General features: G+C 38.0%; 2 protein-coding genes across 6 annotated transcripts in view; both read right to left on the bottom strand.

Moving 5' to 3' along the window:
- Positions 1 to 3,260: 3,260 nt before the first annotated feature.
- LOC128529173 (homeobox protein vent1-like) lies at positions 3,261 to 4,831 on the bottom strand. The gene is made up of 3 exons (XM_053502537.1): positions 4,088 to 4,831; positions 3,745 to 3,980; positions 3,261 to 3,631 (listed from the first exon to the last, which is right to left on the bottom strand). Exons 1-3 carry the CDS (start codon positions 4,350 to 4,352, stop codon positions 3,350 to 3,352), a joined length of 783 nt encoding a protein of 260 aa, XP_053358512.1. The 5' UTR covers positions 4,353 to 4,831; the 3' UTR covers positions 3,261 to 3,349.
- A 1,273-nt stretch (positions 4,832 to 6,104) lies between these two features.
- The window catches only part of LOC128529469 (kinase non-catalytic C-lobe domain-containing protein 1), a 45,552-nt gene continuing 36,244 nt past the window's right edge, over positions 6,105 to 15,412 (bottom strand). For all 5 annotated transcript variants that reach the window (XM_053502992.1, XM_053502994.1, XM_053502993.1 and 2 more), the window contains 10 exons: positions 13,893 to 14,003; positions 13,646 to 13,790; positions 13,322 to 13,504; positions 12,805 to 13,020; positions 12,200 to 12,282; positions 11,099 to 11,252; positions 10,618 to 10,740; positions 9,729 to 9,788; positions 9,444 to 9,601; positions 6,105 to 7,156 (listed from right to left, as the gene is read on the bottom strand). In XM_053502992.1, coding sequence (XP_053358967.1) covers positions 6,925 to 7,156; positions 9,444 to 9,601; positions 9,729 to 9,788; positions 10,618 to 10,740; positions 11,099 to 11,252; positions 12,200 to 12,282; positions 12,805 to 13,020; positions 13,322 to 13,504; positions 13,646 to 13,790; positions 13,893 to 14,003 — 1,465 coding nt within the window. In that variant the 3' untranslated portion in view covers positions 6,105 to 6,924. The remainder of the gene's footprint in view (positions 7,157 to 9,443; positions 9,602 to 9,728; positions 9,789 to 10,617; positions 10,741 to 11,098; positions 11,253 to 12,199; positions 12,283 to 12,804; positions 13,021 to 13,321; positions 13,505 to 13,645; positions 13,791 to 13,892; positions 14,004 to 15,412) is intronic.

Raw genomic sequence — 15,412 nt, 5'->3', positions numbered from 1 at the left:
GGTGTCATCCTTGACCTTGTCATCTGAAAGTAAACACCCAGTGAGAGAAGCAGGTTTGGTTTGGACCGCGGAGGGCACCGGCCTGTGCACCAGAGCAACGTCTAAATCAGAACGGCACTGGGGCTGAGAGCTTTGCGACAGCCACGCCACTGAAAAGTTTTTGGCCATGTTGCAGTTCCTCTTGGCAGACAGTGGGGAAAAAATAAAAATGATTGTATTGATCAGCAGCAGTGGCCCAGCACCAGGACTATATGTAGGAGGTGCTACACAAGTATTTGCATAAGCAAGGGGATCACGACGGAACGATAAGTGTTTGATGGGCGTTGTAATAGAAGTTAATAGATGTCGCAATTGCTGTTTTTTACACGCCCGGCACACGTGTTATATCCAGGCGCCACCGTGTCTGAGTACTGAAGCGCTTATCGACCATTGGCTCATGTGATGACAGAAAACTGAAGATTTAACAGTGAATAATCAGCGAAGTTGAGAACAAATTGATATAATCACTTACAGAAAACTCAATCGAAGAAATAAGCCGGTTCTTCCGAAAACTTGCCTGATTGGGCACCAAAGTGATATGTAACGATTTTTTTTGTTGCATTGTCTCATTAACAACAGAACAACAAAAACGCCAACAATAAGAGCTTAAACACAGAGTTCAAACACTAAAAATATTAGTTTTATTTTATTATGCATCCTTTTTTTGTTTCCTTGTGCACGTGTATGTCAGTCTGTGCACATTTTAACTGAATTTTATTTTTATTTATTTATTTATTTTTTTTTACAAATAAAAGATGCAAATATACCTTTTGTGGTGTGTATAAGACCTATAGCGTCGAGGAAAATTGCAAATTGTTTTCTATGTTTCTGTGTATATAGCTATGTATTTACCTGGTTTTTCGTGTTGTGTTTTACGTGTTTTTACATCCTAAAAGGTATGCAAGGTATGACAAACCAGGTATTTCTAATGGATCTTCTTTTGCATATTATCACTTTCATGCAGACTATTGCATTGTATTATATTGCTGAAGGGGACAGTTGTCTGTCTCTTAGTTGTACCCGTATTGTTCTGTCGTCAAAGCGGACTTGATAGTGAAACACTAAAGCAAAGCAAAGGTGAGAGGGTGCCGTTTGATGTCTTCTAACAGGAGAGTTTAAATTAGCCTCTGGCGCCTTCTAACTCCACACTGTTCCACCAATTCCACCAGAGCTGTTGCTTACCTACGCGTTCTAAAACGTGGAAACCAATACATAAAATATTATTTCCTGACATAGACATTAAGATTTCCTTCACTCAAAACACTTTATGGGATTTTTTCCCCCTGGTGGGGCTAGGATATGTACTGATAATCCGATAAAGTAGTGGCCACTGATCCATCTTGTTACAATTCCAGTTGGATTAGAAAAGATTACATTTGGTTTATTGTGAAAGGGCAATTGATTTACATCACGTATTGATTTTACTGTGGACGCAAAACTGGTTTCACTCTTTAAAGTATTTAAATAAATGAACATTCAGTCATTTTGATCACTTTCGGTGGGTCAGTTTACCTTTCAACTTACTTTATCCACTACATTTTTATCCATTTAATTGCATTAGTGAGTGATCAAATGATAAATGTTAATCAAGCATTTTCTAGGGATAGGGCCTTGAATAGCACACAGACTCCAGACTTCACGGAGCCAGTCCCTTAGGCTTTTGTCAAGAGTGTAAACTCATCAATGGTCGGTTAATTAGGACTAATTGTAGGCCATGATCTACTCGTTAGGTCGCTTTTGAAGTGCGGTCACAGAGACAAACAGAATTAGGTGCGGTGCATATGAAAGCGCAGTGTGGGATCAGTACGGATTTGCTCTCTCTCTCTCTCTCTCTCTCACACACACACACACACACTGCTGCTGTATGGGGCACTCATTTAAATAAAGCCTAACGATTCACTCACATCCGTTAACATGAACAGCTTTGTATAAACATGTGTGTTTGTGAATGTAATGCTCAATGTTCAACATGTACAATTTCTCTCACAACAGAGAAACGATCTCTCAGGTCCTACACTAGGTTAACTGAAAGGAACTTTGTGATGCAAGAGTTGCAAGATGCGCCTAGTTTATTATTTATAAATTGTTTATATTCTTGACAGTTTCACAATTTCGACTTTCTTTGTCCATATTATTTATTTATGTATTTATTTTGTTGGGCTTTTCGTCTTATGCTCTTGTGATATTTAGTATGGTCTCTATGCTAAGTTTTATTAATACAGTATATATAATTATACACATATAAGTATATGTATAATATAATAAATATATTAGGATATATGTTTTTACATGAGCCTCGTCACGAGTAAATCAATATCTTAAGTTATTCACTCATTTATAATAAAACATTGGCTTTTAAGTGGGACAAGTTACAATAATAACTTATTATTATTAGTTTTAGTTTGACATATGTCAATATAATACAAAATAACGTGAATAATATTTTCACTCATTTATAATAAAACATTGGCTTTTAAGTGGGACAAGTTACAATAATAACTTATTATTATTAGTTTAATTTGACATATGTCAATATAATACAAAATAACGTGAATAATAGCGACGTGTTAAGTGAAAAGTTAGACTGCGTGATGCATCAGCCGACGGGTTTCGGCTCTTTGAAGTGCTTGATAAGAGATTATCACTTATCACAAAGATCCCTGTTCAATCCCTCAAAGCTCAAAAGCAATATAATCAACTCACAGGAGCATGATCACTGCTGATAAGGGCCTAGAACTGATATGACTGACATCTTAATTTATAGCATGAAGCTCAACAATGCCTAGAATACTCACTAAACTATTAAACAGCATTATATGCCCCTGTTGAAATATTTTAACCAACAATCTGATTGATTAGATGTGCTAACTATGTGCAAAGTTTTATTTAAATACACGTTATTAGAGAAAAATACTAAACCAGAGTGTCACCCTTATGCTTTCTATCGTTTGTTAATTACAAAAAGTGGATATTCAGATTCAGACTTATTGTCACATCATGGCTTACGGTTATCAAGTAAAAAGTACGAAAGTTGTGTGATATTTCTGTGAGCAAAACACTTAATTTTACTATACAGACGTATTTTTGCTTACGTTACAAGTTTCGACTTGTGTGATTGTAATTGGTGGAATGAAAGACAACAGCAAGTAATGTAAAATAAAAATATTTAATTATTTTTAATAAATAAACTTTTTTTCCCTAATAAAACTCTTAGCAGATAGTTCTATATACAAAACTGTACATCATATATATTGCACATAGCAACAATTACAAAAAAAATCGACATATTCTCCATGATATTTTATAAAGTCTAATAGTGATGTTGCATGGAGATCATGTGGTGGCTGTGCTGAGGAATGATCTGCTGGTGCGCGATGGCGCGGTGATGAACTGGGATAGTTGGAATTGTGTGCGTGTTGGGCACGTGAGGAGCTGCGGGGAAAGCCACGCGCTGTCCGCCGCCGTAGTGGAAAGGAAGCGTTGGAACCGCCGGTAAGAGATAATGCGGTAAAGCAGGGAGTGTGTATTCAGCCCTCAACTCCTGAACCTCACGTTTTAGCTTCATCCTGCGATTCTGAAACCAAGTCCGTACCTGCATTCGATAAAAGAAAAAATGAGATTAGATGGGAGACACGGGCATGTAGCTTAAACGATTATGGAGTTTCATTAAGCCATAGGATGATGGACATGAGGGTTGTATCTTACCTGAGTTTCGGATAGGTTGAGTTTCTGTGCTGTTTTAACCCTCTCACTCGCGTCCAGGTATTTGTGTTTGTTGAAGATTTTCTCAAGCTTCTCGATTTGCTCTGGGGTGAATTTGGTTCTGATTCTACGGTGGGCGCCTCCATCTCTTTCCCCCTCACTTCCATCTTCAATGGAGGGACACTCTGACGCAGCGGCCTCGCTCTCATAACCAGAAGAGTAACCGCTGTTCTCTGAGGCTGAAGAAAACAAAAGCACACCTGGTAATTGATCTGCACCTCAAAATCACGGTTGAGTAACTTGCACAGTCAAGAAAACTACAAAACCTGACACTGAAAATACTTACAGCTTGGAGAAGTGCAATTCCTCTGAGCTGAGTGCGTAAACACCATGCCTTCTTTCACCTTCTGTTCCTCGGTGTTCTCCTCAATCCGGCTACATTTCGGCTTGGCCTGAATGTAAACTTTGTCATAAGACGTCGGAGGCCGCGGCTGAACCAGACAAGGGACATGTCGCTTTACAGGAGCCTGGGAAGCCTGCATTTGTTTCGGATCCTGTTTGCAGTCATGAAAGCTTTGGGCAAGCCATTCCACGGAAAAGTTTTTCACCATGTTTCAGCTCGAGGTGGTCCAAGTGTATCCAGTGAAAATCCCAAGAGGATTGTGACGCCCTAGAGGGAACCCTCGGTGTATATATACCGCCTCCGGACACCAGTCTTCATTAGCATATGCATGTATGTGTTTTAACGCCTGTTCGACTTGCAATCATTAGGGCTAATGGGTCGTTATTGAAGTCTTTACATATCCTGTGATTGTGTGAAAACCTGGCGCCACTGAGTCTGTGAGAACATCTCTGGAGACATCAGCTGTCTGCTAGCTCTTTATACGAATCCAACATCTGGCTGAGAACAAGTCATAGTGCCTATAGGAGCAGATTTCTGATTACAAGAACTATGCATCAATATTAACCTATGATATTGAATATAACATATACAAAACGTAAACTTTGCATCAGAGTGCAAAAGACACATTAATGCAAACAATTCAGGTTAATTTCTATTGTTATATTTCAACTTATAGGAAATTACATCCAAGATGACGGGTCCTTTGCTTTTTTTTTTTTTTTTTTTAATTAAAAACATAAACACTTTACGTATTCTTTGAGACGTGTTTCACGTTTGCGTTACATTTAACATTCTCAGTTATCCAGATTTCTTCTTTAGACTGAAGAAGCTGTTTGGACGAATAGTGAAACGTTTCTATCTAACAAGAAAGAAGTCCAGTTGAAATAAATCAACTTCTACCTCTGGATCATGTTATTATAACACACGTAGCTGGGACTGAAAATTCCACATTAATGTTGGCCCACGTTCAATTTCATGAGATGGTGCTTAAAGAAGAACCAGTGTTGAATCTTTTAATCCAGATGTTACATCTACAGTTTAAACCCGTTTCATGCTGCCCCGCTTTAAAACCCTCATGAATGAAAGCGTTAATGCGCATCTTAACATAAATGAAAATGTGAATGACAGTCATGTATCTATCTAATGCTGGTCGATCTCACAGCCACTCTCGGTATTGCGTTCCTCGCACACCTTCCTTTTGTGAAGGAGACAATGGAAATGACAATAGAGTTCAAATGGCTTGGCAGTAACACGTCTTTGGTGTCCTGGAGAGCCGCTGGCGCCACCGCCGTTTGGACAGAGAACATCAAACGGATTACAGTAGCAGCACAGTCAGGGCTGATGGAGCTGCATTTCACATGCAAACTGCCCAAACAATACACTCCTCAATACTGACAATTCAGACAAATCCCAAAGCGATCCAGAAACCCCAGCTTCATAATGCAAGGAAACACGCAGATTTACATAAACTTACTGCACATTTATTTCTCATTTTTATTTATAGCGTCGCATTTGATTAAACATACACTCCAAGAGTAAGACATAAATCTAGTAAAAGATTTCATGTGAAATACATTGGCACACAGACAATGTGACCGCAATGTTAATCCCACTCATCAGGGTATATCTCACTGTATGTGTTGACTCTCTCAGAGTAGCTTAATCCCTTTGAGCGCCTAAGTCGCCGCCGGGTAACAATGTGCTCCTAAAGGGATCGTTTAGCTCAAGTGAGGATGATAACAGCAGGCTGGTTGCTTCCTTTATCTCAGATCTGTGCTTAGAGAGGTCGGAGCTCTTCGCCTACCAATTAAATGTGTTTATCTGAAGCGCTTTGAAGTGGCGACTACAGAGAAGCACCGACCTCCAGGAGCGCCTGTTTCCTCACCTCGGGAAGAGGGGTGGACACACACACACACAGACGCAGAAAGAGAGAGAGAGAGAGAGAGAGAACCCCACCGGGCCAACCCTCCAAATAATAATAATAATAATAATAATAATAATAATCCCATACACTGATTAATAAAGCTAAATTACACGATTACTCTAAAGATAAAGAAAATACACTACAATTTGTAATATGCAGAAAAAAATATAACCAGTTACTTTAGCCCTGCATCACTAAATGAGAATTATCCTACCTAAAATAACCCTCTTATAATTCTACATTTTGGATCTGCACAAAGCTAGCATGCTTTAATTTAACTGCGCTACCAGGTATGAGTGCAATTTCTAGCATTTAAAGTAATGGAATTAAGCCATGGCTGTTTATTACAGATATTTCAATTCTCCGTATTGCAGTATTATTATAAACAATTAGTAATTTTTTTCACTGTTTTTTTCTTTTAATATAAAGAATTATTTAAGCAGTTTTTTTTCAAGCCTTATCCATCCACTACATTTGAAAACTAAATAATATGCTTTATAGGTGGTAGATAAAAATAAGGTTGGAAAAGCACTGATATTTCTTTAAGAAAATATCGAATTGATTCGCTAACCCAGGGTTAGAGGAAACACACACACACACACACACACACACACAAGACTGAATAACTTTGACCACATTCAAAAAATAAAGAATAATAAAAAAAAATGAAGGCTTCCTTGAGCTGTAGACATCCACAGCCTGGTACTTGATTACAACATTTCCCCCAGTGTCTGGTTACTAAAAACCACATGTATTAACTTCTTCTGCACAGAACTTCTGAGAAATGGCCTTTTTCTCTCTCATCTCTGCCACTTGTCACTTCTGCCAATGTGTCTATGACAGATCTCTCTCAAAATTACTGGAAGGAGGCTTTGACCTTGCGCAATGTGTCTTGCATGCGGCGTGTGTGACGCTCTGCAGCAGGCTGGTTGAAGTTGGCATCATTGTCAGCGGCAAGAAGTGACACATCACAAGCACCCAGATGGCTGATTCGGGCCTGAAGATACGACTGTAGTTCTAGATCAGGAGTGTATGTATACGTGTACTCCTGGAAAGCATGGACTTGACTTACAACACGCGCTATAGTCCTGTGGAAAAAAAAAAGAAAAAAAAAGAGAGATTGAGAGTGAGTTAAAATCAATAAAATCTCGATTGCATCATTCTCTCATTGTTAATAATTATATTGATAATTAATTATATTAAAAGGAATTGCAAATTCTATGCAAATATACTGTAAGTGTGATTAAATAATTGTGTTAGACTTATCAATGGGCTATAGTATTTTACACAAACTTTACAACCATGGCTCACAGGGTACCAGGTCAAAAAGGATAAATTCAAGCAAATTCAACACAGTTAGCTAGGCATAGCACAGATTGTCTGTGGCAGAAACAATGTCAGATGTGAGTTCATTTGTATGAGCTCTGCTGTGCCATGAAGGAATAAGTGCAAACCTTAAACAAACAAGTATGACTGTGTACAACTGAGTCTATGGAGGATGGTTCAGCAAGCCTTTAGCTGAACTTCCCCTTGGCTTGGGACAAATATGTGTCCTGATTCCATCAGACAGCTCTGGGTGTATAACAACCAGCTGTGTGTCTAACTCTCAGTGCACCCACTCACACCCTGGCATCTGCCAACAACACCCATCCCCTCAGGTATCTGGCACAAACCCATCACCCCAAGCAGCCCGTCGCCACTGATGCACCATCTGGCTGCACACACTCCTCACGCTTGGTGTACACGAGCTTGTGAACACTCAGGATGTGTGAACCTGACTGGACACTGTAACATGTGCATCCACCAGCTGTGTCATTACCACTCGATCAGTATCTCCATGACCTCTGATCCCCACAGATGTCTACCAATGTATGTGTGTGAATGTGTGTTTAATTTGAGAATATTTTGGGTTGTGTCTGGTGACAGTGACAAATGAAGCATGTTCTTAGTCAGGAATATGTACATGTCTAGAAATCCTAGCCAACATTACTGCTGATAAGTTAACGACATTCTCTTTCTTAAAACAGCAGATTATTGTATAGGATGAAAGATTTACCTAACTAACATGTGACTATTTGATCAATCTATAAATTGATTTAAAGTAGATAAATGTTATTAACTGTTAAACTTTGAAAGGCTGTGTTGACATGATGTCATACTCTAAGTCAGGGTTTGAGGACTTCTTTCCAAATACTATGGGGCATCCTTTTGTTTTTCCGTGTCGCATTATTAAGTCTGAAAGTCCAGTCTTGGTGATTGTGTGTGCAATCAATTCAGTTGATACAACTGAAAAGCAGATTTTATGTCTGCAAATAATTTAGCATCATGAAATAAACAGAACCTTTCTTAAAAAGATGACAAAATATTAATGCAGCAGAGCTGGATTCATACGGCATGTTTGCCCAAGACACTGACAGCATTTTAATAGAGTGTAAAAAAAAATAAATAAAAAAAAATCAAACTGCATTCCAATTGCATCTTGCATATTTAATATCTCTTGAAGATCTGATCTTGGTACAGCTATCAAGAGCAAACAAAACACACCTCTCCTTCCCTCCCCCCACACATTATTTGGCAAATAGGAGTGGAAACGAATGAGGGCCGTTCAAGTCAAACCAGGACTTTTAATTGTGCAGCATAATGGAATAGAGCTATGAGATAAAAACTACCTTTATTTTTCCATATTCTCCCCTAGGGCACTTATTCCAGTGTCTCACAAATGATATAAAAAAATAAAGGTAGGGCACTTATTCCAGTGTCTCACAAATGCTTGGATACCATCAAGTAGGAAAGTTTTCTCAGTACATTGGAGCCATGATCAGGCATCCTTGAATTTCGCTTCGAAACATTCTTTTCACTTGCTGCAGATCTTCTGTGCCAGTTGAAAGCAGAGAGCTCTCTTAGTACTCAGTGTGCACTCGACTAACAGAAATGCAGGTGTTCATTAATGACTGTGTGTATAGTTTCCACAGACAGATGCATCTCTTCTGAAAGTTGCCAACAAGTTATCCATCGATTTTCAAGGATCAGGTGTTCCACTCGTGGGAAAGACTGCAGCGGGCTTTGAGCCACTTCACCCGGGATCTTCGTTCAGGGAAATACAGCCTTCTTTAAAATATATGTACCATTTAAATACTGCAGGTAAGAGTCTTATTGCCCTACTGTGCTTGAAGATTTCTGTAAATGTCAATCACTTTTACACTTTCATTCTTTTGCTTATTTAAGATAATATTTTTAAATAACCTACATCATGCTTAGTTTTTGCATGGGAAATTGATCTCACTGCACATACACATTAACACACATTGTTTAGGATATTGATAAAGGCATCTTTATGAAACATCTATACAACTAAATAAAGCCACAGTTTCTGACCGTAACTTGGGCCACTTGTAGGCTTTGTTAGTGAGAGTAAAGGCGCCAATCTCCAGCTGTTGTACGTGCATGGCCAGAATGTGTGCATCAGGCAGCGTGGGTTGCCTCCTTCCCCTCTCTCCCTCCATCAGACACATACTGTCACTCTTTAGAAACACCTGTAACAAAGACACAAAGCAGATGAGCCTTGATTACTTCAGGAACCCTGATCTCGTTTATCCAGATCTGACTGTTTCAGCATAGATGTTATCCCTTACTATGCTACAGATCAAAGCTCTCTCCTACCTGAACCGCCCTGAGCTCCTCAAGAACATCTGACATCTTTGCTGACAGCTGCTTCCAAGCCTGCAAGTGCAAGCAGTCCCAAACAGTAATATGGTTTAGTAAACATCGGCAGGATGATCCAAGCTGAGTGAAAATTAGGAAGCTGCCACAAAGGATGTATATTCACTTTCCCTGAGTATGTTTAGATGTGACGAAATATAATCATTCTCTGGTTTTAGAAATTACCATTTTTGATAAGTAAACAGCACTTCACAGTATCTCAAACTGTATTAGTCATTGCTAAATTCTAAGGACTCTAGAAAAAAAACAGCAGGTCTGTAAACTAATAAAGTAATTCGTTTTCTCAACATCTGTGCATGTGTAAAAAAAAAAAAAAGATTGTCTCCTTATTTAGATCAAACTGTAGACAGCTTGAAAAAACAATTATGTGCAATTATGTTGACTCATTAGCAGCTTATGGCCTTAAGTCAACTGTGCTTCCAACTAATTGACAAGTATTATTATACTGAATTAAATATAAATAATGTGGTATAATAATAAATGCTGCTTTACTCCTTGGTCAATAAAACAGTTTCCGTCCACTCATATTGTTAAAATAAAGACAAATATTGATTGACAAATCGATCTGAAGTTTTTCCTACTACAAAATTAAGCACTTACTAAGTGCATATAAACAAATTATTATGATAGCAATACTTCTGAAATATATTTGCTGTTATCAGATTCTTTTTTATTTCTGTAAAGTTTCTTTGTGACAGTGTCTATTATTAAAAGTCCTATAAAACAACTGAATTGAATCGAATTTATAGTAACACTTTTACTGAGAGAGAAGAAAAAAGTAAAAATGCTAAAGTAAAACAACATTACTGCTAATTTTGTCCAGTTTTACCGGTAATTGTCGTACAATCACATTCTCCAGTGCTCCGAGGATCTGCATGGCTGTAGCAAAGTTTCTTGCCTCAAAACAGTGCTTTGCAATAATGAGAAACCTGCCAAGCAAGGCTGTTTGTACCTAAAAGAAGACAGAGCACAGCAGGTGATGGCTAAAAAAAATTAATTCAGCTCAGTTCCCAAGAACAGATAAACAACAAGGTTGAGATGGAGTCTGGCTTAGAAGGAAGAAAAACAACCACCTCCATTTGGAGCACAGCATTTGGGTCAAACCTGTCTAAATTATATACATTCATTTTTTAAGATTTTGTCTGATGCACTAAAAATGATAGTCAAATACTAAAATATGCATTATTTTCTAGGCACATTGTTAGAAAATGTTATCTGCTGTTTAATGATATAATTTTAGATTAAAACAAAAGTGCCCAAACTAAGTATACTAATTTATAGTATACTAATACTAATTATTAGAGTATTACCTTCACTGAGTCTGTAATGACAATCTCAGCTGCGACCCAGTTACAAATATTTTCTGCATATCTCAGGAGAAGCTTTAGAGGCCCATCATGTCCTGGCACGTCACCAACAAACAAACTACTGCCCTCTAGTGGTGGGACATCGGATGCTAAACATCTGGGCAATACACATGATTAAACATAATATTAGTGATGCATTTTTAACATCTTTAGATCATGCTACCAAATAGCTGGTAGCATGCTTTAGCCATTTTAAACCACAAATGAAAGAAGACAACAATTAATACTTATATAAATTATATACTTTTTATGGTCAGAAATTATTAAATAATGTTATTAATTATACATTTCTATCTATCTATCTATCTATCTATCTATCTATCTATCTATCTATCTATCTATCTATCTATCTAATTAAATAGGACAATGTATCCAATGCACAGCCATGCTGCTAAAATAGGAACTGTTAGAGCAGGATTCTTATATCGCACTTCACTGCATATCCACATGTCACTGCTGGCTCTTATTCAGCACTCACATATTTCTAAACATACAGTTGGAGTGCCAGTAACAGCTTATGTGCCAGTATAGGATTTTTCCATTTTACTTTCTTGCCCTAATCATGAACAGTTCATCAAACCCCAGTGCAAATGTTTCTTCCATAAACACTCATGCAGCCACATTGTTGTGTTTCTTTTGCTTGCTTTTTTTTCAATGCTAAATTTGATCCTTAATTTGACACCATTAAGTTGGGAAAAGTACAAATAGGGTTGATTATACAACAGGGTTTGGTCAAGTTGGCCAGACCCTGTTGCTTGGATGACTACCTTTTAAACCAAGTGTCCAATGATTGTATTTTGATTTTCAAATCTAATCACTGAATGTCAAGATAGATAGGGTAGCTAAATTAATCTGCATATAGAGGCTAAAACCTTTTAGTTGTTTTTAGCTGTAGTATCAAAACTCTACAGAACAGGAGTTTCCTCAGGGTCAACAATTTGTTGAAGAAGATATATATTTTTGTAATGTGTTTTACAAAGCATATTGGACTCTTCACTTTTCATTCTAAAATCATGCGATGAAATGCAGGCTGTGCAGACTCACTTAGAGATGCTGACTGCCTTTTCTTTCACTCCCTGCGCTCTGGAGTTGAGAAAATGCACAGGGTGACAGCCTTGGAATATTTCCTAAATCAAACACAAAACAGTTGGATGAATCTGCACAGACACTTCTGAATCAAAACAAATGTAAATTGGAAAGATAAAGAAATAAGGAGTGGGAAAGAAGCACCCTCTAGTGGCTGGGATGAGTTTGTGCATCCTAAATAACCAGGGAATAAGAGAAAAATATAACATTCCTCTTGGAAAATCATTTTATTTTGGTGTTTAAAACTACAGGGCTGAACATACAGTATAGTGCACTAATACGTATTTGTTTATTTATCCAAAATATTTTCATACATTATGTGTTGAGATCACTTTTGATGGCAGACACATAGCAATAACTGACACATTTTTTTCCCAGTGTTTGTCTATGTAAATACCATAGCATTGTATATGAAAGTGTTGCTAGATTTGCCCGAATGTACCATTTACTTTGTGTTGGTACCAGACCAGACTGCTCTAACAGTGAGATCACAACCAGGAGTAAAGGAGAAAGACCAAAGCTAAGTTATTAAAAAGAAGGTGTGCTCTCGACTCTCTTGGTACCTGTTGCAGCAGTGTGAGCTGTTGTGCTGTGTTTAAGGGACTGTGCTCTGTCTGACTGAATGCCAATCTCTCCTCGTTCTTCACAGACATGTTGGTCAGCTGACCCTGCAGGGAACTGTAGCAGGGTCGGGGCAGTGCTGAAGCAATTGTGTACACCTTATCTTTTGGTTGGCTCACCTGGGGCTCCACCACATGTGATACATGCCACCGAAGACTCTGTGTGCATAAGATGCATGAACATAGGATTGGGAATAACTAGATATAGTGTTTTAATACGTAAAACTAGATACAGTGTTTTAAGACAAATACCAGGATTAAGAAATTACAAGTAATGTAATTTACATAAAACATATACGGAAAAATAAAATAAAAATGAAATGGGGGAACACAGCAAAGAATGAATCATATAAGAAAAAACATATTACTTCATTTTTACGATTTTATACAATGTCACTACACTGAACTTTTCAAAAGTATTTTAACTGAAAGAGAATAAGGCCAAATCAAACATGCTGACCTTCCTTGCTGCATCATCAACAGAAGATTTCCTGCAAAAGGACTGAACCGATTGGACATCAAGATTCTCCCAACCACTGCTTGGATTCTCACCACAAACTGGCATCCCATAGCCCTGACTCTTTTTAGGACTGTTTTGTAGCATCTTAAGTAGAGTCTCTCCACGACTGTCCACTGGAGCTACCTGCAGCCACAACACGACAACACTGGTAATCCACAGACAACCTTGTATTGACTTTAAGCTACAGACAATACAAGCTACAAGTCCAATAAAGGATGAGGTGATTCACCACAAAAACGGATAATTGTTACAGCCTAGTATTACCTCAGATGTGAGGAAGTTGTCAAGTGTTGGTTGAAGACGGGAGTTGGAGCTAAAATCCACTGACCGTCTATCTTCTATCCAACACTCTAACAGGTCCAGGGTGCGATGATATACCTTAGCGCTGTCAGTAGAGTCCTTGTTTGCTCTGTATGCATATATTACAATACCCACACAACAATCAGTGTTAATAACTAAGTAATAAATACCAGCTATAAAATAAATGGTAAGGATATGACATGATCCTTACACTACAGAGCTGTTAAATTTGTCCATTAGAAACTGGAGTAATTCCTCAGCAGTACAGAAATAGCGGTAGGTATAGAGAAAGTGCTGGATATATCCTTCCAAAAAAGCATTTCTGTCAGAGGAGGAAAGAAAAGGTGTCATTCCTGACCTCATACCACCTATGCAGCACTAAAGAAAACTAAAGAAAACCAAGGAAAACAACCCTTAACTCAAATTACAATATGCAATATAAATAAGCAGGAAAATAATAAATAAGAGTTTTTTTGTGTACACAAGATGATAGAGGAAAAGAGAAAGAGGACTTATTTAGGAAAATATAAATATCAGGGAAATATTACTTACTTAAATAACATACTGAGAACATACAGTCATGTGTAAAAGTTAGTTGTACAAACAGAAAAACCAAACAGCATTTTAGCAGGAGCACCTCATACCCACTGTCAAGCACTGCAGTGGAGGGGTGATGATTTGGGCTTGTTTTGCAGCGACATGACCTAGGCACCTTGCATTCAATAAGTTGAACCTGTATACCAGAGTATCTTTGAGGCAAATCAGCGCCCATCTGTCTGACAGCTTAAAGCATGGTAAATAAGTCATGCCAGTGGATTATGATCAGAAGCACAGCAGTAAATCTACATCAGATGGCTAAAAGCAAAAATAATCAAGGTTTTGGAATGGCCAAGTCCAGACCTCAACCCAAATGAAATGCAGTGGTGGGAACTTACAAAAACTGTGCATAAGCAAATGCCCAAAAACCTTAATAAACTGAAGCAATGCTGTAAAGATCAGTAGGCCAAAATTCCTCTACAACAATGTGAGAGACTGATAATGTCATACAGGAAACGATTATAGTGGAACCTCAGATTGCGAGGAGGAGGGATTTTTAATAAATTTAAAATTGAAAAACGAACAAGTCTTGGTTTACGAGTACCGAATATCATGTATCATGCATCCGCTTCTAGTTTTGATGCTGGATGTCACATGATCACAACTAAGCCAATGGTTTTTTTCTGTCTTGCACTGCGGAATTGTGTATAATTGTCTCTCCTGCTTGGTCTTAGTGCGCGTTGCTTACTGGTATAATCAACATCCGTGCGTCTGTACTGTTTACCATAACACTGTGACCACGTGTGAGCGTGTAAAACATTTTATTTTGTTTTTGTATGCGTGTGTGTACAGCGCGCGTGTACTGTTTATTATAACACATGTGCGTGCCTGTAAAGCAAAAGAAAGTCTCATTAGAGAGGTTAAAGATCCATTTTCTCTCTCCCTTTCTGTATCAGCCTGTCATTTGTGTCTGTGTGCGCATCATTGGACACTGTGCTCCTTCACACACACACACCACTCCTTTTAGTTTTTTTGGTTACTTTACAGCAGTGATTCTGTTAACGTGCGCTCACACGAATACAAACAAATTTTTCCGATAAAACATTCTTTCCGTTACACACACACACACACACACACACACACACACAGAACCTGCATAAAAATTTTTTTTAAGTAAAATGCAGGTTAATTTGT

The sequence above is a fragment of the Clarias gariepinus genome, chromosome 8 (genome assembly GCF_024256425.1).
Source record: "Clarias gariepinus isolate MV-2021 ecotype Netherlands chromosome 8, CGAR_prim_01v2, whole genome shotgun sequence".
In the NCBI taxonomy this organism is placed as follows: Eukaryota; Metazoa; Chordata; class Actinopteri; order Siluriformes; family Clariidae; genus Clarias; species Clarias gariepinus.
Note: the sequence above shows the minus strand (reverse complement) of the source record. Positions and strands in the feature narration are given on the sequence as shown.

What these genes read in the sequence shown, in the direction of transcription:
- LOC128529173 (XM_053502537.1), bottom strand. Translation starts at nt 4,352, where the DNA reads ATGGTGAAAAACTTTTCCGTGGAATGGCTTGCCCAAAGCTTTCATGAC. An exon ending in GAATTGCACTTCTCCAAGCT is followed by an intron (nt 3,981 to 4,087) that starts GTAAGTATTTTC and finishes TGTTTTCTTCAG; the next exon opens with CCTCAGAGAACAGCGGTTAC. An exon ending in TCAACCTATCCGAAACTCAG is followed by an intron (nt 3,632 to 3,744) that starts GTAAGATACAAC and finishes TATCGAATGCAG; the next exon opens with GTACGGACTTGGTTTCAGAA.